Source organism: Coccinella septempunctata, chromosome 8 (assembly GCF_907165205.1).
Source record: "Coccinella septempunctata chromosome 8, icCocSept1.1, whole genome shotgun sequence".
In the NCBI taxonomy this organism is placed as follows: Eukaryota; Metazoa; Arthropoda; class Insecta; order Coleoptera; family Coccinellidae; genus Coccinella; species Coccinella septempunctata.
The window spans coordinates 2667993-2692220 of record NC_058196.1 but is presented as its reverse complement, the minus strand read 5'-3'; the positions used below and the strand labels follow the sequence as shown (position 1 = coordinate 2692220).

General features: G+C 34.7%; 3 protein-coding genes across 3 annotated transcripts; 1 reads left to right on the top strand and 2 right to left on the bottom strand.

The window, feature by feature from the left end:
• Positions 1 to 337: 337 nt before the first annotated feature.
• Positions 338 to 1240, top strand: LOC123319270. Its single transcript, XM_044906142.1, has one exon. It carries the CDS (start codon positions 338 to 340, stop codon positions 1238 to 1240), a length of 903 nt encoding a protein of 300 aa, XP_044762077.1.
• A 9831-nt stretch (positions 1241 to 11071) lies between these two features.
• Positions 11072 to 12181, bottom strand: LOC123319267. The gene has a single exon (XM_044906138.1). It carries the CDS (start codon positions 12179 to 12181, stop codon positions 11072 to 11074), a length of 1110 nt encoding a protein of 369 aa, XP_044762073.1.
• A 9821-nt stretch (positions 12182 to 22002) lies between these two features.
• Positions 22003 to 23112, bottom strand: LOC123319266. The gene has a single exon (XM_044906136.1). The coding sequence runs from the start codon at positions 23110 to 23112 to the stop codon at positions 22003 to 22005; it is 1110 nt and encodes a 369-aa protein (XP_044762071.1).
• Between the last annotated feature and the right edge of the window lie 1116 nt (positions 23113 to 24228).

Below are 24228 nucleotides of genomic sequence, written 5' to 3'. Positions count from 1 at the left end.
AATTTTGAAACTGACATTTTCAATGGTTTTTTAGGAGATCATAAGGTTTTTTCACTCAATTATAAAATGCAAATAACATCTGAAATCAAGGAATGTATTGATAATTCTGTTCTAGTTAGGAAAGTTAACCATGAAACATTATCAAATTTAACCGAATTCATTTCAATAATAAATTTTATGCAATAACACATCATGCTCGATGCGAACGGTACATCTGTAGGTTACTGCTGATTTAAAGTTCGTAATTTGTGATTGTTTACTTCGGAAAGTAATTATCTAGTTGGTGAAAAGCTAGTCATAAGTATCTGAATCATCAGGTGTTTCAGAAAAATCGAAGATGACTTCTGTTTGTGGAGTTTGTAAAACAGTAGTAAACAGTATAACACCAAGTATCCAGTGCGCTGGTTCTTGTGCGAATCTTTATCACGCCAAATGTGCAAATATATCTCCAGATAAGTTGCATATTTTGAACGGATCGGAGGATGTATATTGGATGTGCACAACCTGTCGAGGTCGTTTGAATTCTTCTACAGGTGGTCCCGATGTCGATGTTCTGAAATTTATGCGTGAAATAAAAGCTGAACTCATAAGCATTCAAAATAACATGGAAGACTTTAAGAAGTCCGTTGGGTTTTGCTCGGACAAGGTGACTGATTTTGAAGCAGCTATGAAGACTTTTAGTAATCAAATGAAATCTATGGATTCACTGAAAAAAGAAAATAAAGATCTGCAAGAATCAGTTCGATTATTGAATAAAAAAGTAGCAGATTTAGAACAGTCTGCCAGAGCTTACAACATCGAGATTCATGGATATCCAGAGAAAAAGAATAAGAATATTTATTCCATTGTCGATTCTATACATGAAACACTAAATATCCCACTCTCAAGGGATGTTGTTGAATCAGCCCATAGGGTCAAGTCCTTTGAGTCTGGTAAGCCGAGAAATATCGTCATAAAATATGTTTCTCTCAAATCTAGAAATAGTGTACTGGCAGCGGCGAAAGCTAGAAGGAATTCTTCTAATGGAGCCCTAATAATCAATGAGATCCCTAACGCGAGAATTTACATCAACGAACATCTAACCCCAGAAAATAAGATACTTTTCAAAAAGGTGAGGGAGACTGCCCGACAGAGAGATTATAAATATGTCTGGATCAGAAATGGCAGTATTTTGGTCCGAAAAGATGATGATTCCTCCGTGAAGCAGATAAGCAGTGAGGGTCAGATTGTGTCCATGTAGTTCTCAGCTCGTCTGCTGACTCGAGACATTTTGGGTTTTCATTTTCGAACACTTGACTGTGTTTTACCAGAATGTGCGGGGATTGAAATCGAAGTTGAATGTGTTTAAACGAGGTGTTGAATGCAATGCGAACGATGTGTTTTGTGTCAGTGAAACTTGGTTGAATCAAGGCGTATCGGATTCCGAGTTGTTCAGCGATGATTACCAAGTCTATAGAAGGGATCGTGCAAGTTCATATTCTCGAAGAGGTGAGGGCGGTGGAGTTTTAATTGCAGTAAGACGGGGTATTCAGTCTTATCAGAAACTGGAGTGGGAGAGTGAAGCAGAGGATATCTGGGTTACCATTACATCAGTAGATAAAAAAAGGTTCATTTATGTTGTGTGTACCTACCACCAAATGATAACTTAGCACTTAATTATTTCGTTGAAAAGCTTCAATTTCTCTCCAATATATTTTTCGATGATGCTGTATTAATTTGTGGCGACTTCAATATGCCAAATATTACATGGGAGTTCAAACCCCATAATTCGTATTTAATACCTAAAGGAATTGATTCCAGGTTTAGTCGATTGCTAGATATAGTGAATTTTTGTAATTTTAAGCAGTTCAACTCATTCACCAATGTTAATAACAGAATTTTGGATTTAATTTTTGATAACAAGTTATGCATTGAAAGGGTCATTAAATCGGCTGATCCTTTAGTCCCAGAAGATCCCCATCATGTTAGTGTAGAACTGCTGTTGAACTTTTTTAATGTTAAGATCCTTCATTCCAAATTGACTTATGATTACAATTTCAAAGGGGCTAATTATAATAATATCAATACTGAATTGGAAAAAATTAATTGGTCCTCACTTTTTTTTAAACGGTGAAGTTGGTGATTGTATCGGTTTATTTTACTCTAAAATATATAATATCATTGAAAAACATGTACCTAAAAAAAAAATTAATAATAATTTTCCTCAATATTATACACCTGGCACAATAAAACTTATAAAGGATAAAAATAGGGCTCATAAAAAGTGGAAGATATCTTCTACTGAATTGGACTATAAAGTTTTCTCGTATTTAAGACGAAGATGTAAATTGAGTATAAAGAATGACTATGAAAAAAACTTAGAGACCATAGAAAATTTGATACCTCATGATACAACAGTATTCTGGCAGCTTGTTTCTCTGAAAGATCGTAGTAGTAAGATTCCTTATTTGGTGAGTTTTGATGGTAAAACTGCTGAGGGCGAGGGTGTGGCAGATCTGTTTGCCGAATATTTTCGTGGCGTTTTTCAGCCTTGTGAACAAAAGTTTTCAATGCATAAGAGCAATAATCTGTGTAATAATGTGTTGTCTGAAATTGAGGTAGATGAAGAAGGCGTAGCGAGAGCTCTTTGTCAACTGGATTAAAGCAAGGGGGCGGGTCCTGATGGAATTCCTTCAGTTTTTATCAGGAGATGTTCAAAAAATCTATGCGTTCCACTATGCTCCCTGTTCAATTCATCTCTTAAGGAGTGCATATTTCCTGATCAATGGAAAGTTTCTTATGTGGTCCCTATTCCTAAACTGGGAGATCGAAGTAAAGTAGAAAATTATCGACCCATCTGTAAGTTGAATATTTTCGGTAAAATTCTGGAGAAAATAGTGAACGATGTTATTGATCTTGTTCCTTAAGTCTTTCATAGTTGACCAACAACATGGCTTTTTTCCCAAAAGATCTACTGAGTCAAACCTTGTTCTTTATGCCGAGTATATACTATCTGCTATGGATGACCGTGTCCAGGTCGACTCCGTGTACACCGACTTCAGCAAAGCATTTGATAAAGTAGATCACAATATATTAATGTTGAAGCTGTCAGAGGCCGGTGTGCACGGGGATCTGCTTCGGTGGCTGTCCTCCTATATCAGCGGTAGGGTTTTGATCACTTATGTGAATGGTTATAAATCTAAGCCTTATATAGCAACTTCAGGTGTACCTCAGGGATCCCATCTGGGACCTTTCTTATTCTTAATCTTTCTGAATGACGTGGGGACCTGTTTCAAATTTTGTCAATTCTTGGCTTACGCCGATGATTTTAAGATTTTTGCGAGAGTTCAGACTTTTAACGATTGTCTTGCTTTCCAGAATGATCTTGATGAATTTTTCGTTTATTGCAAAACAAATAGATTGCAGTTGAACTTGGACAAATGTTCCTTCATCAACTTCACCCGTAATTTCAATATAGTGGATTACAACTATAACTTTGGGGGTAAATTGCTCCATAAAAAAAAGGAGATAAGGGACCTTGGTGTCATATTTGATAGCAAAATGACCTTCGCACCTCATGTTGAGTCCCTTGTCGCCAGAGGCAATCGTATGCTTGGGTTTATTTTAAGAACTTGTCGACAATTCTCGTCTGTGAGTGCCCTAAAGGCTCTCTATTTCGCTTACGTTTATGGCAGATTGAATTATGAATCAACTGTGTGGAGTCCCCAGTATGAGGTATATAAGCATCGTTTGGAGGTCATTCAGAATAATTTTTTAAGATATTTGGACTACAGAGTTGAGGGTTCTCGTGACAACTTGGCGAGCACTGGGGGCTTGAGGAGTAAATTTGGCCTTCTCTCACTGGATAGTCGTAGAAAGCAATCCGATATGATTTTCTTATTCAAGGTGTTGAGGGGCTTGGTCGATTCCCCAGACTTGTTGTATCTGATGAGAATTCATATACCATCTAGACGGCTGAGGAATAACCCTACTTTTGATTAGACTCGAAATAGAACAAATTTGAGAAATAATTCACCGATTAATAGAATGCTTGCACTTTTTAATAAAAGATTCAACAACCTCGATATCTTTCACCTCACACTGAATGCATTTAGAAGAGAAACTTATAGAATTAGTTGGCATAATTTGTAACCAATATTTCCGCATATTCTGAATTTTGAAATTAAAAGAAAAGAAAAACAAAAAAAAAAGGGTTGAGAGAATAATTGGTTCTCCGGAGTGTTTTGTGGGTTTCTTATTGTTAAATAGATAAATGTAGTTTAATTTTTATCTGTGTCCTACTTGATTGTACTTTTTTTGTAATTTATGGACATCAATTTGGGTTTTATACCTGTAGATGTCCTATTTGGCAAATAAATAAATAAATAAATATATAAATGCACCAATATTGATGATGCCTTCGTTATATTTGCACAGTTAATACAGTATTCTCTGGAAATAAATTGTCCGCTTGTGAAGTCTGGGAATTCAAATCAGAATAGGAAAAACTGGATAAATGAGGAAGTGAGGGAAGCAAGCAAGAATTTGAAAAATTTAGATTGGTTAAATATAAATATGAAGACTGTGGGTTCTTATGAAGTCTATAAAAAAGCAAAGTCAGATTTTAGACAACTCTTATGGCGCACTAAATCTAGTTATTTCTCGGAGGTCATAAACTCTTCCAGCAATAGTAATAGAGCGGTATGGAATATGGTAAATAGCATTACTGGGAGAAAAGGAAGTACAAAAATAGCAGTACAAATAAATTATTGTGGGGAAAGTTATACGGAGCCAAGAGATGTTGCTAATGTTTTTGCTAACCATTTTGCTTCAGTTGTCGAAAGAATTCTCCAGGATTATTATGGAAATATTTTGTCATCTTCATGTACGACCTCAGCTTTGTCGGGAAACACTTTCTTTTTTCATCCGGTTGTGACTGAGGAATTAGTTAGTACTGTTAGAGGCTTGAAAAATAAAAAGAGTACTGGTATTGATGGAGTATCTATCTCCGAGTTGAAGTTTATAGTGGATAATATCGCTGAACATCTTGTTTGTATTATTAATTTATCGGTTACAACTGGTAAATTCCCAGATCTTTTGAAAGTGGCGTCTGTGATTCCCGTTTTTAAAAAGCATGATTCTTGCTGCATTGACAATTATAGACCCATTTCGGTGTTAAGTGTTTTCTCCAAACTCTTTGAAAAAATTGTGCTAAATCGCATGATGTCATTTCTGACTCGCTTCCGAATTATTACCGACTGCCAACATGGTTTTAGGGAAAAAACTACACAAACAGCAGCATTTTCGATGGTTGATTTTATCTATAAAAAATTAGATGAGGAATTGGCTGGCATATTTTTTGATTTGTCCCGAACATTCGATGTTATAAATTTGGAGTTTTTGGAGATCAAACTATATAATATCGGTTTTCGTGGTATTTTTCTCCAATGGCTGATGTCATTTTTGAAGAATCGATCCTTATATGTTAAGACAGAGAATTGCTGGTCTGAGAAATATGATCTTCATCATGGAGTACCTCAGGGTTCAGTGTTGGGACCGCTGCTGTTTCTCCTTTTCATAAATGACCTACCTGGGTCCATAGATCCTGAAATCATAATTATTTTCGTTGACGATACATCAGTGGCGGTCTCAGCCAGAGACCTGAGCGATCTATCAGATATTTTTAGTTCACTAGTATGTAAGTTTCTAAATTGGTGTAAAGCTAATAATTTAATTCTGAACTTGGGAATGACTGAGTGCATTAGATTTAAGAATAGAATTAATGATTGTGAACCTATTGTTGTCAAATGCATGGACCATCTTATTGTATCGGTAGACAAAGTTAAATTTTTAGGTGTTTACTTGGATAGCTCACTGAGATGGAGCGATCACTGTGATTATGTCTGTGAGAAATTAGCAAGCTCTCTCTATGCTATAAGCAGGATCAAGAATTCACTTCCTTTTCAGGCTGTGATGAATATTTATTATGGTTTAGTTTACAGTTTACTGAATTACAATGTTATACTGTGGGGTAACTCTATTGATTCTCATAGGGTGTTTATTATGCAAAAAAAAATTTTACGATTAATTTTCAATTTAAAACCAATGGATACCTGCAGAAATATATTCAAAGTGAATAATATACTCACTTTGCCGTCTCTGTTTATACTTAGGTGCTTAGTATACCTACGTGAAAATGATCATTTGATGGTAAAGCTCTCTAGCTTCCACACATACTCTACAAGGAATGATACCACACTTAGCATTCCTTTTCATGAAACATCGAAATATGAAGCAAGCCCTGTCTATCAGGCAATCGTATTGTATAATCACCTACCACCTAGTATTAGGATGTTAAACATAAACAAGGCTATTATTCTGTTGGGGAATTCTTGGGAGATGTAAATTTTTGTGTAAAATAATTTACTATTTGTTTCATTTTTTCATTGTTGACTTGTCCTATGCATTTTTGTATGTCTTAGAGGATCAATGAATTCTATTCTATTCTATTCCGTCATAAATTTCTGAAAATGGATTGCTGAAATTTATTAGAGAAAATAACGAAAAATTTTGGTTGCAGTAGCCTTTTTTTTGAGGTTGAAACTGAAATAATAATATTCGCGATAGTACTGAAGCTGGCATACGGAGTAATGAGAAAACAATATGAAAAATTACGGTCCGTAGCGTAACGTTAGATCTATGAAGCCATTATAACTAGTGAAACTGAAATGAGCAAATTTTTCCAATTATCTGTAGGATATAAATAGTAGATGAATCCCTAAAACAATGTTCTTGAATGACAAAAAAAAGCAGGATTGGAAATTATCCTGGTTATAGTGAACCAATGTCTCAATAAATGAGAGGATGAAATAACTCAAAACAAACGAAATTAATTCAGGAACATAATACACATTGATGTAAAAGTGGACAAACAAATCAACAGTTGTTGGTTTTCATATATCTGAGTTGATTTCGTTTATTTATCGCCCTAATTAGAAGGCTCACTCATTTGATATCCTCCTACTTAATTTTAACTGATAATTAGTATATCTGCTCATATTTTGAAGTTTAAATTTTTTTTATACCGTACTTGGAACGGGACCTAACGTTGTCTTTTGAGTACACCTAACAATTTTTAATTTTTTTTCGAACCTAATATTTCATTCAGAAAACACTCTATATCATAAATGATTCATTATATCAAACTTGCACTCTGAATTCATACATATCCTATTGCTTGATTGCAGGTCAAGAAGCGTTCAGTGGATTTTTTTTGCATAGTACTTGAAACAGTACTAACTGTCAACTTTTATGAACCCCTATCAATTTTTATTTGTTTTCAAAATTAATGTTTCATTTAGAATATGCTGTAAATTCAAAATGAATCATTATCAGACTTGCACTCCTATATTATGAATTTTCTATTTCTTGATCGCAGGTCAAGGAGCGTTCAGTCTTTTACGCATAGTACTCAAAACAGTACTGTTGTCTTTTCTCTACACCTAACAATTTTCAATTTTTTTCGAAGTTAATATTTCATTTTGAATATATAGCGCGGGCTGGAGTTACAAATCCTACAAAAGTTTTCATTTTATAGGTGTCTCCTTCTTCCTAAAAATCTCAATGTAGTCATTCACATTGAAAAGTTTGATATTAGGATCTTCTTTTCTTCTAATAGATGTCATATTCAGAATCTCCTTCAGAATAAAAGACCTCGTCAAGCGTTTTCTCAGATTTCCGTTCGACACATACTGCTTTTTTTCTCCAACATCGGAATTTATTTTCTTCACGACTTTTTGTCTATGTTCTTCTTGATTACCTTCTCTTCTTGCAGCGTGAGTGTCGGATTTTTTCTGCGGAACATTTTCTCTTTTTCGTTCTCCTACATGTGACTTCAGAAAATTCCTGATTTGAACTGTTCTCCTCAAGTCAATTTGTTTAGACTTCAATTTTTCCAATCCCATTCTCAAGATCTTCTTTCTGTCCATCTCGTCTTCCAAAATGAAAAAAATATTTAAGTATGAAACGATAAAATTCGATAGTACCAAAGTTAAAAAATGTAAACCACAACACAATATTTGCAGCACGAAGCACATTCACAAATGAATACTTGGTACATCTACTCCGCTGTTATATAGCCCCTACCTTCCCTTCCTAGCACCCCACCACCCAATTGCCCGTTCCGTCGTCTGATTCGATATTAGATTGCTGTGAAATTTCTATGGGATTCCATTCGTTCAATTTAACTGTCACACGTCGGACTGTTTGTTGATTTATCCTTAACTTCCTATGACCAATTTTAAAGTGTTAATTTTATTAGTTGTATGATGAGCCTTGAGAAAGGAACAATATAGTTCCGAAACGTTGGCGAATTCATGAGAGATTGTTTTTCAACCTGTCCAAATTCCTGCGATATTTTACTTATTGTGTTCAATCCATTATTTTTGATACCTAAAAAAGAACATATAAAATATTAAATAATCAACTATGTAGTGGCAAAGATGACACGAATACCAGTGATGATATAAAATATTTTGTTTTTTTGTGATACTTGAGCCTAGCACTAAAAATACGAAAAATTAGAGAGTGTTTCATATAATTATGAGTTCATAATAATAATAATAATAATAATAATAGTTTATTGATCCTTTTAGACAACAAAGTGTATAGGACAGGTCGAAATAAAAATTCATCAATCAATGATAAATGACGGACAATCATTACAAAATTCTACAGTAGAATAGTAACATTTATTAATTAACAAATCCTTGATTTTCTTTTTGAATGGTTGCAATTTGAGAGCCTTCAAAGTTTTAGGTAAACAATTATACAATCTTATACTCTGGTACATGGGAGAATACTCAAATTTTTTTGTTCTATGCTTAAGTATAAGCAGAATTTCTTGGTTCCTTGTACTATATTCATGGTTTTCACATAATTTGGTCCAATTCAGAAAATTTTCTTTAGCATATATTAAACATTTGAATATATATATACATGGTAGAGAAAGCAAATTATTTTCAACGAAAACTGGTCTGCATGATGTACGAGAACTTAATTTGAATATCAAACGAATGATCCGTTTTTGAGCTATGAAAGCTCTGTTAAATTCTACACAGTTTCCCCAGAGTAAGATATTATAAGAGAGTTGACTATATACTAGGCTATAGTAGATCTGCATTAATGAGCTGACAGGTAGCATGTCTTTCACTCTATTGATGGCATAGTAAGAGTTATTGAGCTTTTTACAGAGAAAACTTATATGAGTAGACCAGGTTAAATTCCTGTCAATATAGACTCCCAAAAATTTACATTCTTCAGCAGATTTTAAATTGAAGTTGGAGTAATTTAGTACAACAGTCTCTACTGTGTTTTTCCTAATACCGAAATGAATGTAAACAGTTTTATTGACATTCACAACAACTCTGTTGGACCGACACCAATTGACGAATTGGCCAATAATTTCCTCGCAAGCACTGCGAAGTTCCTCGTAACTCCGCGCTGAGACCACAACCGATGTATCATCGGCAAATAACACCAAAAGAAATAATCTCAAGTGAATAGGCAAATCATTAATAAATAATAGAAAAAGTAGTGGTCCCAGCACGGAGCCCTGGGGAACACCACAATCTATTGGGAATCGAGCGGAATAACTGTCGTCAACTTTTACACGCATAGTCCTCTGGTGAAGGTAGCTACGCAACCAGTCCAGAAACACTCCCCTGAAACCTAAACTGTAGCATTTACTCAAAATGAAATCGAAAGAAAGTGTATCGAATGCGCAGGAAAGATCGAAAAATAATCCAGCCACCTGTAAACCCTGATCAATGCCATGATATACTGACTCAACAAACTTGAGTGCAGCGGAAAGAGTAGAACGGCCACTTCTGAAGCCGTGCTGGGCGTTATTGAGAAGATTGTATTTGTTCAGAAAATTCAACATCTTAGTGGATACGATTTTTTCAAATATCTTGGATAGAACACTCAAAATTGAAATCGGACGATAGTTCGCGATTTCTTCCGAGTTACCACATTTGGGTACCGGAATTACAATGGATTCCTTTAATATATTGGGGAATTTTCCCAAGGACACCGACAAGTTTATAAGATGGGCGAAATGCTCACTTATCACGTGAGCTGTTGATTTCACGATTTTGGTGGAAATGAAATGGATTCCAATGCTTTTTTTGTTTTCCAAACAAATAATAATAATAGCATAAAAGATATGCAAATTTAAATGATAATTCCCCAGAGTATTTTTCTTACAGAAAGAATATACTATATTACTGTTTATTTTTTCAAACGTTTCTGATAATATGAAATGATAAAATATCAACAATTGAGAAGTATAAGTTATCGATACAGATAATAACTATCTGGAGAAGCAAGTATTGAAGCGCATTAGTATTTCAATTCTTAAGTTTGTTTCAAATCTCGCTGCTCCAAACAATATTTCAAAATTAATAATTTCTAGAGAATTCTTTTTCATCATTTACATTCACGTTGTAGATGGTATACTGGAGGGGAATTCCTTTGCACTACGACCTAGAGGTCTATTAGATCCACGGTACTCCTGAGGAAATGAAAACTATAGAAAGAATGATTGATAGTGGTCGTGGGATCGGAATAAATTTCACAAAGAACTCCAACTTCTTCTATGAGTGACGTTTCGCAACTTTATTGTTGCTTTCTCAAGCTCTAAAAAACATACAGACAACAGTGAATGTACAAACATTACACAACAATAAAAAAAAATTCTCTACCTAGAATTCAACTGTGTTCCTCTAGTCCATGACAAAAAGATCGCAATAACATGTAGGTGAAACAGGTGACAGCGACACACTCCTTCCCGTCGTCAAATTCATACTGAATTTCATATTGTTGAATACTTATTATTATAGTACATCTGAACGGAAAAGAAATGCGCCTCCGTCATCGCTTTCATAAGAAGAGAAACATGAAAATACCGTTGAACAGAGAATTCACAAAATCTCACGAACTGGACAAATATTGGACAAACTAACTATTCTACTTTGAACATCAATATTTCTTAAATAAAATTAAATTACACCTAAAACAAAAAACAAAAAAACTACCTGAATTTAATATTTTGTCGTGCGTATATATTTAGTATGTTGCTATATATAATGCTAAGATTAGCGCAGTCACTTCTTAGGTTGACAGTGTCGGCCAAGTTTATTTGGATCATCTCCCCCACGTTGCGTTTAAACCAATTGGCCTCCCGATCTAGCACTGTGACATCTTCTAATATAAAAGAGTGTCCAGTTTCAAAATGGTGTGATGCTAACGCTGTTTTGTTTGGTTTATTCTGATTCTGGTTTTTACAATCGTTGGTATGTTGGCTTATCCTCGACTTCAGGTACTGTTTGGTCTGGCCAATATATGATTTCCCGCAAGAACATGGTATCTTATATATTACGTTTGACAACGATAATAACGGTGTGGGATCTTTCAAACGCGTGTATAAACACTTGGTGGATCTGACATTGTAAAAGGCCAATTTGGTATTGCTGTCGAACACTGTACTTATTCTCTGTGAAAGCCCATCAATGCAAGGAAACTTGTAAAACTTACACGGAGGCTTTTCTGAGTTGTTAAAGGCCCTATGTTGTCTGAAGTAAGAATTTAAGCACTTATTCACGAAGGTATTCGGGTAATTGTTCATCTTGAGAATGTTTTTAATAGTTCTCAAATTGGAGTCATGAAAGGTATGGTGAATGAGGTTCATCATTCTGTGAAGTAAACCCTTAACAGTACTCAACTTATGGCCAATAGGGTTGTAGGAGTGGTAATTTAAAATTCTGCCCGAGCTAGTTGGCTTGGTGAACCAATTCGTAAGTAGGGTTCCACACTCTTTTCTATGTACTTCAACATCTAGAAAGGCTAGTTTATTATCTCTTTCTGTCTCCATGGTAAACTGAAGTTTTGGGTTGAATGCATTGAAGTAATCTAGGATGGTATCGAATTCCTCCTCGGGCACTGCTGTGATCGAATCATCCACGTATAACCAGAAGAAGGGAAGAACAAAAGGTAAGTTCGCCAACACCGAAGACACCAACTCATCCATTGCTATCTCTGCTAGAATTGGACTAAGAGGGTTGTCCATGGCACTTCCGTCTAGCTGTAAATATATGTTCCCTCCAAAACTGAAGTAACTCGAATCGAAATAAAACTCGATCATTTCTAGAAATATCTTCTTTGGAATGTTCGTATATGCGGATATGTAAGACCATCGTTTAGAGAGTGTGCTCAGAACTAACCCTTTTGGAATATTTGTAAAGAGGGAAATGACATCTAATGAAATGAGCTTGTAGTGATCAGGCAGCTGTACATTGTTTAAGTTCTTCACAAACTCAAATGAACTTTTCACCTTGTAATTGAAAGTTGTTGTTGTTACTGGTAAGAGTATCTGATGTAAAAAGGTTGCCAAGTTATAACAAGGGGCGTTAACACAGCTAACAATTGGTCTTAAGGCAAAATTTTCTTTATGTGTTTTTCTCAACCCGTAGATCTTAGGGGGGACCGAATTGTGAGTCATAATCTTCTTGCTAAGTGTTTTACTTATAAACTGATTCTCTACCAACTTTTTTGCAAACTCATTCACACGTTTTGATAGCTTCAATTTCTCTCCAATATATTTTTCGATGATACTGTATTAATTTGTGGCGACTTCAATATGCCAAATATTACATGGGAGTTCAAACCCCATAATTCGTATTTAATACCTAAAGGAATTGATTCCAGGTTTAGTCGATTGCTAGATATAGTGAATTTTTGTAATTTTAAGCAGTTCAACTCATTCACCAATGTTAATAACAGAATTTTGGATTTAATTTTTGATAACAAGTTATGCATTGAAAGGGTCATTAAATCGGCTGATCCTTTAGTCCCAGAAGATCCCCATCATGTTAGTGTAGAACTGCTGTTGAACTTTTTTAATGTTAAGATCCTTCATTCCAAATTGACTTATGCTTACAATTTCAAAGGGGCTAATTATAATAATATCAATACTGAATTGGAAAAAATTAATTGGTCCTCACTTTTTTCAAACGGTGAAGTTGGTGATTGTATCGGTTTATTTTACTCTAAAATATATAATATCATTGAAAAACATGTACCTAAAAAAAAAATTAATAATAATTTTCCTCAATATTATACACCTGGCACAATAAAACTTATAAAGGATAAAAATAGGGCTCATAAAAAGTGGAAGATATCTTCTACTGAATTGGACTATAAAGTTTTCTCGTATTTAAGACGAAGATGTAAATTGAGTATAAAGAATGACTATGAAAAAAACTTAGAGACCATAGAAAATTTGATACCTCATGATACAACAGGATTCTGGCAGCTTGTTTCTCTGAAAGATCGTAGTAGTAAGATTCCTTATTTGGTGAGTTTTGATGGTAAAACTGCTGAGGGCGAGGGTGTGGCAGATCTGTTTGCCGAATATTTTCGTGGCGTTTTTCAGCCTTGTGAACAAAAGTTTTCAATGCATAAGAGCAATAATCTGTGTAATAATGTGTTGTCTGAAATTGAGGTAGATGAAGAAGGCGTAGCGAGAGCTCTTTGTCAACTGGATTAAAGCAAGGGGGCGGGTCCTGATGGAATTCCTTCAGTTTTTATCAGGAGATGTTCAAAAAATCTATGCGTTCCACTATGCTCCCTGTTCAATTCATCTCTTAAGGAGTGCATATTTCCTGATCAATGGAAAGTTTCTATTCCTAAACTGGGAGATCGAAGTAAAGTAGAAAATTATCGACCCATCTGTAAGTTGAATATTTTCGGTAAAATTCTGGAGAAAATAGTGAACGATGTTATTGATCGGGTTCCTTAAGTCTTTCATAGTTGACCAACAACATGGCTTTTTTCCCAAAAGATCTACTGAGTCAAACCTTGTTCTTTATGCCGAGTATATACTATCTGCTATGGATGAGCGTGTCCAGGTCGACTCCGTGTACACCGACTTCAGCAAAGCATTTGATAAAGTAGATCACAATATATTAATGTTGAAGCTGTCAGAGGCCGGTGTGCACGGGGATCTGCTTCGGTGGCTGTCCTCCTACATCAGCGGTAGGGTTTTGATCACTTATGTGAATGGTTATAAATCTAAGCCTTATATAGCAACTTCAGGTGTACCTCAGGGATCCCATCTGGGACCTATCTTATTCTTAATCTTTCTGAATGACGTGGGGACCTGTTTCAAATTTTGTCAATTCTTGGCTTACGCCGATGATTTTAAGATTTTTGCGAGAGTTCAGACTTTTAACGATTGTCTTGCTTTCCAGAATGATCTTGATGAATTTTTCGTTTATTGCAAAACAAATAGATTGCAGTTGAACTTGGACAAATGTTCCTTCATCAACTTCACCCGTAATTTCAATATAGTGGATTACAACTATAACTTTGGGGGTAAATTGCTCCATAAAAAAAAGGAGATAAGGGACCTTGGTGTCATATTTGATAGCAAAATGACCTTCGCACCTCATGTTGAGTCCCTTGTCGCCAGGGGCAATCGTATGCTTGGGTTTATTTTAAGAACTTGTCGACAATTCTCGTCTGTGAGTGCCCTAAAGGCTCTCTATTTCGCTTACGTTTATGGCAGATTGAATTATGCATCAACTGTGTGGAGTCCCCAGTATGAGGTATATAAGCATCGTTTGGAGGTCATTCAGAATAATTTTTTAAGATATTTGGACTACAGAGTTGAGGGTTCTCGTGACAACTTGGCGAGCACTGGGGGCTTGAGGAGTAAATTTGGCCTTCTCTCACTGGATAGTCGTAGAAAGCAATCCGATATGATTTTCTTATTCAAGGTGTTGAGGGGCTTGGTCGATTCCCCAGACTTGTTGTATCTGATGAGAATTCATATACCATCTAGACGGCTGAGGAATAACCCTACTTTTGATTTGACTCGAAATAGAACAAATTTGAGAAATAATTCACCGATTAATAGAATGCTTGCACTTTTTAATAAAAGATTCAACAACCTCGATATCTTTCACCTCACACTGAATGCATTTAGAAGAGAAACTTATAGAATTAGTTGGCATAATTTGTAACCAATATTTCCGCATATTCTGAATTTTGAAATTAAAAAAAAGAAAAACAAAAAAAAAAGGGTTGAGAGAATAATTGGTTCTCCGGAGTGTTTTGTGGGTTTCTTATTGTTAAATAGATAAATGTAGTTTAATTTTTATCTGTGTCCTACTTGATTGTACTTTTTTTGTAATTTATGGACATCAATTTGGGTTTTATACCTGTAGATGTCCTATTTGGCAAATAAATAAATAAATAAATATATAAATGCACCAATATTGATGATGCCTTCGTTATATTTGCACAGTTAATACAGTATTCTCTGGAAATAAATTGTCCGCTTGTGAAGTCTGGGAATTCAAATCAGAATAGGTAAAACTGGATAAATGAGGAAGTGAGGGAAGCAAGCAAGAATTTGAAAAATTTAGATTGGTTAAATATAAATATGAAGACTGTGGGTTCTTATGAAGTCTATAAAAAAGCAAAGTCAGATTTTAGACAACTCTTATGGCGCACTAAATCTAGTTATTTCTCGGAGGTCATAAACTCTTCCAGCAATAGTAATAGAGCGGTATGGAATATGGTAAATAGCATTACTGGGAGAAAAGGAAGTACAAAAATAGCAGTACAAATAAATTATTGTGGGGAAAGTTATACGGAGCCAAGAGATCTTGCTAATGTTTTTGCTAACCATTTTGCTTCAGTTGTCGAAAGAATTCTCCAGGATTATTATGGAAATATTTTGTCATCTTTATGTACGACCTCAGCTTTGTCGGGAAACACTTTCTTTTTTCATCCGGTTGTGACTGAGGAATTAGTTAGTACTGTTAGAGGCTTGAAAAATAAAAAGAGTACTGGTATTGATGGAGTATCTATCTCCGTGTTGAAGTTTATAGTGGATAATATCGCTGAGCATCTTGTTTTTATTATTAATTTATCGGTTACAACTGGTAAATTCCCAGATCTTTTGAAAGTGGCGTCTGTGATTCCCGTTTTTGAAAAGCATGATTCTTGCTGCATTGACAATTATAGACCCATTTCGGTGTTAAGTGTTTTCTCCAAACTCTTTGAAAAAATTGTGCTAAATCGCATGATGTCATTTCTGACTCGCTTCCGAATTATTACCGACTGCCAACATGGTTTTAGGGAAAAAACTACACAAACAGCAGCATTTTCGATGGTTGATTTTATCTATAAAAAATTAGATGAGGAATTGGCTGGCATATTTTTTGATTTGTCCCGAACATTCGATGTTATAAATTTGGAGTTTTTGGAGATCAAACTATACAATATCGGTTTTCGTGGTATTTTTCTCCAATGGCTGATGTCATTTTTGAAGAATCGATCCTTATATGTTAAGACAGAGAATTGCTGGTCTGAGAAATATGATCTTCATCATGGAGTACCTCAGGGTTCAGTGTTGGGACCGCTGCTGTTTCTCCTTTTCATAAATGACCTACCTGGGTCCATAGATCCTGAAATCATAATTATTTTCGTTGACGATACATCAGTGGCGGTCTCAGCCAGAGACCTGAGCGATCTATCAGATATTTTTAGTTCACTAGTATGTAAGTTTCTAAATTGGTGTAAAGCTAATAATTTAATTCTGAACTTGGGAATGACTGAGTGCATTAGATTTAAGAATAGAATTAATGATTGTGAACCTATTGTTGTCAAATGCATGGACCATCTTATTGTATCGGTAGACAAAGTTAAATTTTTAGGTGTTTACTTGGATAGCTCACTGAGATGGAGCGATCACTGTGATTATGTCTGTGAGAAATTAGCAAGCTCTCTCTATGCTATAAGCAGGATCAAGAATTCACTTCCTTTTCAGGCTGTGATGAATATTTATTATGGTTTAGTTTACAGTTTACTGAATTACAATGTTATACTGTGGGGTAACTCTATTGATTCTCATAGGGTGTTTATTATGCAAAAAAAAATTTTACGATTAATTTTCAATTTAAAACCAATGGATACCTGCAGAAATATATTCAAAGTGAATAATATACTCACTTTGCCGTCTCTGTTTATACTTAGGTGCTTAGTATACCTACGTGAAAATGATCATTTGATGGTAAAGCTCTCTAGCTTCCACACATACTCTACAAGGAATGATACCACACTTAGCATTCCTTTTCATGAAACATCGAAATATGAAGCAAGCCCTGTCTATCAGGCAATCGTATTGTATAATCACCTACCACCTAGTATTAGGATGTTAAACATAAACAAGGCTATTATTCTGTTGGGGAATTCTTGGGAGATGTAAATTTTTGTGTAAAATAATTTACTATTTGTTTCATTTTTTCATTGTTGACTTGTCCTATGCATTTTTGTATGTCTTAGAGGATCAATGAATTCTATTCTATTCTATTCCGTCATAAATTTCTGAAAATGGATTGCTGAAATTTATTAGAGAAAATAACGAAAAATTTTGGTTGCAGTAGCCTTTTTTTTGAGGTTGAAACTGAAATAATAATATTCGCGATAGTACTGAAGCTGGCATACGGAGTAATGAGAAAACAATATGAAAAATTACGGTCCGTAGCGTAACGTTAGATCTATGAAGCCATTATAACTAGTGAAACTGAAATGAGCAAATTTTTCCAATTATCTGTAGGATATAAATAGTAGATGAATCCCTAAAACACTGTTCTTGAATGACAAAAAAAAGCAGGATTGGAAATTATCCTGGTTATAGTGAACCAATGTCTCAATAAATGAGAGGATGAAATAACTCAAAACAAACGAAATTAATTCAGGAACATAATACACATTGATGTAAAAGTGGACAAACAAATCAACAGTTGTTGGTTTTCATATATCTGAGTTGATTTCGTTTATTTATCGCCCTAATTAGAAGGCTCACTCATTTGATATCCTCCTACTTAATTTTAACTGATAATTAGTATATCTGCTCATATTTTGAAGTTTAAATTTTTTTTTATACCGTACTTGGAACGGGACCTAACGTTGTCTTTTGAGTACACCTAACAATTTTTAATTTTTTTTCGAACCTAATATTTCATTCAGAAAACACTCTATATCATAAATGATTCATTATATCAAACTTGCACTCTGAATTCATACATATCCTATTGCTTGATTGCAGGTCAAGAAGCGTTCAGTGGATTTTTTTTGCATAGTACTTGAAACAGTACTAACTGTCAACTTTTATGAACCCCTATCAATTTTTATTTGTTTTCAAAATTAATGTTTCATTTAGAATATGCTGTAAATTCAAAATGAATCATTATCAGACTTGCACTCCTATATTATGAATTTTCTATTTCTTGATCGCAGGTCAAGGAGCGTTCAGTCTTTTACGCATAGTACTCAAAACAGTACTGTTGTCTTTTCTCTACACCTAACAATTTTCAATTTTTTTCGAAGTTAATATTTCATTTTGAATATATAGCGCGGGCTGGAGTTACAAATCCTACAAAAGTTTTCATTTTATAGGTGTCTCCTTCTTCCTAAAAATCTCAATGTAGTCATTCACATTGAAAAGTTTGATATTAGGATCTTCTTTTCTTCTAATAGATGTCATATTCAGAATCTCCTTCAGAATAAAAGACCTCGTCAAGCGTTTTCTCAGATTTCCGTTCGACACATACTGCTTTTTTTCTCCAACATCGGAATTTATTTTCTTCACGACTTTTTGTCTATGTTCTTCTTGATTACCTTCTCTTCTTGCAGCGTGAGTGTCGGATTTTTTCTGCGGAACATTTTCTCTTTTTCGTTCTCCTACATGTGACTTCAGAAAATTCCTGATTTGAACTGTTCTCCTCAAGTCAATTTGTTTAGACTTCAATTTTTCCAATCCCATTCTCAAGATCTTCTTTCTGTCCATCTCGTCTTCCAAAATGAAAAAAATATTTAAGTATGAAACGATAAAATTCGATAGTACCAAAGTTAAAAAATGTAAACCACAACACAATATTTGCAGCACGAAGCACATTCACAAATGAATACTTGGTACATCTACTCCGCTGTTATATAGCCCCTACCTTCCCTTCCTAGCACCCCACCACCCAATTGCCCGTTCCGTCGTCTGATTCGATATTAGATTGCTGTGAAATTTCTATGGGATTCCATTCGTTCAATTTAACTGTCACACGTCGGACTGTTTGTTGATTTATCCTTAACTTCCTATGACCAATTTTAAAGTGTTAATTTTATTAGTTGTATGATGAGCCTTGAGAAAGGAACAATATAGTTCCGAAACGTTGGCGAATTCATGAGAGATTGTTTTTCAACCTGTCCAAATTCCTGCGATATTTTACTTATTGTGTTCAATCCATTATTTTTGATACCTAAAAAAGAACATATAAAATATTAAATAATCAACTATGTAGTGGCAAAGATGACACGAATACCAGTGATGATATAAAATATTTTGTTTTTTTGTGATACTTGAGCCTAGCACTAAAAATACGAAAAATTAGAGAGTGTTTCATATAATTATGAGTTCATAATAATAATAATAATAATAATAATAGTTTATTGATCCTTTTAGACAACAAAGTGTATAGGACAGGTCGAAATAAAAATTCATCAATCAATGATAAATGACGGACAATCATTACAAAATTCTACAGTAGAATAGTAACATTTATTAATTAACAAATCCTTGATTTTCTTTTTGAATGGTTGCAATTTGAGAGCCTTCAAAGTTTTAGGTAAACAATTATACAATCTTATACTCTGGTACATGGGAGAATACTCAAATTTTTTTGTTCTATGCTTAGGTATAAGCAGAATTTCTTGGTTCCTTGTACTATATTCATGGTTTTCACATAATTTGGTCCAATTCAGAAAATTTTCTTTAGCATATATTGAACATTTGAATATATATATACATGGTAGAGAAAGCAAATTATTTTCAACGAAAACTGGTCTGCATGATGTACGAGAACTTAATTTGAATATCAAACGAATGATCCGTTTTTGAGCTATGAAAGCTCTGTTAAATTCTACACAGTTTCCCCAGAGTAAGATATTATAAGAGAGTTGACTATATACTAGGCTATAGTAGATCTGCATTAATGAGCTGACAGGTAGCATGTCTTTCACTCTATTGATGGCATAGTAAGAGTTATTGAGCTTTTTACAGAGAAAACTTATATGAGTAGACCAGGTTAAATTCCTGTCAATATAGACTCCCAAAAATTTACATTCTTCAGCAGATTTTAAATTGAAGTTGGAGTAATTTAGTACAACAGTCTCTACTGTGTTTTTCCTAATACCGAAATGAATGTAAACAGTTTTATTGACATTCACAACAACTCTGTTGGACCGACACCAATTGACGAATTGGCCAATAATTTCCTCGCAAGCACTGCGAAGTTCCTCGTAACTCCGCGCTGAGACCACAACCGATGTATCATCGGCAAATAACACCAAAAGAAATAATCTCAAGTGAATAGGCAAATCATTAATAAATAATAGAAAAAGTAGTGGTCCCAGCACGGAGCCCTGGGGAACACCACAATCTATTGGGAATCGAGCGGAATAACTGTCGTCAACTTTTACACGCATAGTCCTCTGGTGAAGGTAGCTACGCAACCAGTCCAGAAACACTCCCCTGAAACCTAAACTGTAGCATTTACTCAAAATGAAATCGAAAGAAAGTGTATCGAATGCGCAGGAAAGATCGAAAAATAATCCAGCCACCTGTAAACCCTGATCAATGCCATGATATACTGACTCAACAAACTTGAGTGCAGCGGAAAGAGTAGAACGGCCACTTCTGAAGCCGTGCTGGGCGTTATTGAGAAGATTGTATTTGTTCAGAAAATTCAACATCTTAGTGGATACGATTTTTTCAAATATCTTGGATAGAACACTCAAAATTGAAATCGGACGATAGTTCGCGATTTCTTCCGAGTTACCACATTTGGGTACCGGAATTACAATGGATTCCTTTAATATATTGGGGAATTTTCCCAAGGACACCGACAAGTTTATAAGATGGGCGAAATGCTCACTTATCACGTGAGCTGTTGATTTCACGATTTTGGTGGAAATGAAATGGATTCCAATGCTTTTTTTGTTTTCCAAACAAATAATAATAATAGCATAAAAGATATGCAAATTTAAATGATAATTCCCCAGAGTATTTTTCTTACAGAAAGAATATACTATATTACTGTTTATTTTTTCAAACGTTTCTGATAATATGAAATGATAAAATATCAACAATTGAGAAGTATAAGTTATCGATACAGATAATAACTATCTGGAGAAGCAAGTATTGAAGCGCATTAGTATTTCAATTCTTAAGTTTGTTTCAAATCTCGCTGCTCCAAACAATATTTCAAAATTAATAATTTCTAGAGAATTCTTTTTCATCATTTACATTCACGTTGTAGATGGTATACTGGAGGGGAATTCCTTTGCACTACGACCTAGAGGTCTATTAGATCCACGGTACTCCTGAGGAAATGAAAACTATAGAAAGAATGATTGATAGTGGTCGTGGGATCGGAATAAATTTCACAAAGAACTCCAACTTCTTCTATGAGTGACGTTTCGCAACTTTATTGTTGCTTTCTCAAGCTCTAAAAAACATACAGACAACAGTGAATGTACAAACATTACACAACAATAAAAAAAAATTCTCTACCTAGAATTCAACTGTGTTCCTCTAGTCCATGACAAAAAGATCGCAATAACATGTAGGTGAAACAGGTGACAGCGACACACTCCTTCCCGTCGTCAAATTCATACTGAATTTCATATTGTTGAATACTTATTATTATAGTACATCTGAACGGAAAAGAAATGCGCCTCCGTCATCGCTTTCATAAGAAGAGAAACATGAAAATACCGTTGAACAGAGAATTCACAAAATCTCACGAACTGGACAAATATTGGACAAACTAACTATTCTACTTTGAACATCAATATTTCTTAAATAAAATTAAATTACACCTAAAACAAAAAACAAAAAAACTACCTGAATTTAATATTTTGTCGTGCGTATATATTTAGTATGTTGCTATATATAATGCTAAGATTAGCGCAGTCACTTCTTAGGTTGACAGTGTCGGCCAAGTTTATTTGGATCATCTCCCCCACGTTGCGTTTAAACCAATTGGCCTCCCGATCTAGCACTGTGACATCTTCTAATATAAAAGAGTGTCCAGTTTCAAAATGGTGTGATGCTAACGCTGTTTTGTTTGGTTTATTCTGATTCTGGTTTTTACAATCGTTGGTATGTTGGCTTATCCTCGACTTTAGGTACTGTTTGGTCTGGCCAATATATGATTTCCCGCAAGAACATGGTATCTTATATATTACGTTTGACAACGATAATAACGGTGTGGGATCTTTCAAACGCGTGTATAAACACTTGGTGGATCTGACATTGTAAAAGGCCAATTTGGTATTGCTGTCGAACACTGTACTTATTCTCTGTGAAAGCCCATCAATGCAAGGAAACTTGTAAAACTTACACGGAGGCTTTTCTGAGTTGTTAAAGGCCCTATGTTGTCTGAAGTAAGAATTTAAGCACTTATTCACGAAGGTATTCGGGTAATTGTTCATCTTGAGAATGTTTTTAATAGTTCTCAAATTGGAGTCATGAAAGGTATGGTGAATGAGGTTCATCATTCTGTGAAGTAAACCCTTAACAGTACTCAACTTATGGCCAATAGGGTTGTAGGAGTGGTAATTTAAAATTCTGCCCGAGCTAGTTGGCTTGGTGAACCAATTCGTAAGTAGGGTTCCACACTCTTTTCTATGTACTTCAACATCTAGAAAGGCTAGTTTATTATCTCTTTCTGTCTCCATGGTAAACTGAAGTTTTGGGTTGAATGCATTGAAGTAATCTAGGATGGTATCGAATTCCTCCTCGGGCACTGCTGTGATCGAATCATCCACGTATAACCAGAAGAAGGGAAGAACAAAAGGTAAGTTCGCCAACACCGAAGACACCAACTCATCCATTGCTATCTCTGCTAGAATTGGACTAAGAGGGTTGTCCATGGCACTTCCGTCTAGCTGTAAATATATGTTCCCTCCAAAACTGAAGTAACTCGAATCGAAATAAAACTCGATCATTTCTAGAAATATCTTCTTTGGAATGTTCGTATATGCGGATATGTAAGACCATCGTTTAGAGAGTGTGCTCAGAACTAACCCTTTTGGAATATTTGTAAAGAGGGAAATGACATCTAATGAAATGAGCTTGTAGTGATCAGGCAGCTGTACATTGTTTAAGTTCTTCACAAACTCAAATGAACTTTTCACCTTGTAATTGAAAGTTGTTGTTGTTACTGGTAAGAGTATCTGATGTAAAAAGGTTGCCAAGTTATAACAAGGGGCGTTAACACAGCTAACAATTGGTCTTAAGGCAAAATTTTCTTTATGTGTTTTTCTCAACCCGTAGATCTTAGGGGGGACCGAATTGTGAGTCATAATCTTCTTGCTAAGTGTTTTACTTATAAACTGATTCTCTACCAACTTTTTTGCAAACTCATTCACACGTTTTGATAGCTTCAATTTCTCTCCAATATATTTTTCGATGATACTGTATTAATTTGTGGCGACTTCAATATGCCAAATATTACATGGGAGTTCAAACCCCATAATTCGTATTTAATACCTAAAGGAATTGATTCCAGGTTTAGTCGATTGCTAGATATAGTGAATTTTTGTAATTTTAAGCAGTTCAACTCATTCACCAATGTTAATAACAGAATTTTGGATTTAATTTTTGATAACAAGTTATGCATTGAAAGGGTCATTAAATCGGCTGATCCTTTAGTCCCAGAAGATCCCCATCATGTTAGTGTAGAACTGCTGTTGAACTTTTTTAATGTTAAGATCCTTCATTCCAAATTGACTTATGCTTACAATTTCAAAGGGGCTAATTATAATAATATCAATACTGAATTGGAAAAAATTAATTGGTCCTCACTTTTTTCAAACGGTGAAGTTGGTGATTGTATCGGTTTATTTTACTCTAAAATATATAATATCATTGAAAAACATGTACCTAAAAAAAAAATTAATAATAATTTTCCTCAATATTATACACCTGGCACAATAAAACTTATAAAGGATAAAAATAGGGCTCATAAAAAGTGGAAGATATCTTCTACTGAATTGGACTATAAAGTTTTCTCGTATTTAAGACGAAGATGTAAATTGAGTATAAAGAATGACTATGAAAAA

What these genes read in the sequence shown, in the direction of transcription:
- LOC123319270 (XM_044906142.1), top strand. Translation starts at nt 338, where the DNA reads ATGACTTCTGTTTGTGGAGTTTGTAAAACAGTAGTAAACAGTATAACA.
- LOC123319267 (XM_044906138.1), bottom strand. Translation starts at nt 12,181, where the DNA reads ATGATCGAGTTTTATTTCGATTCGAGTTACTTCAGTTTTGGAGGGAAC.
- LOC123319266 (XM_044906136.1), bottom strand. Translation starts at nt 23,112, where the DNA reads ATGATCGAGTTTTATTTCGATTCGAGTTACTTCAGTTTTGGAGGGAAC.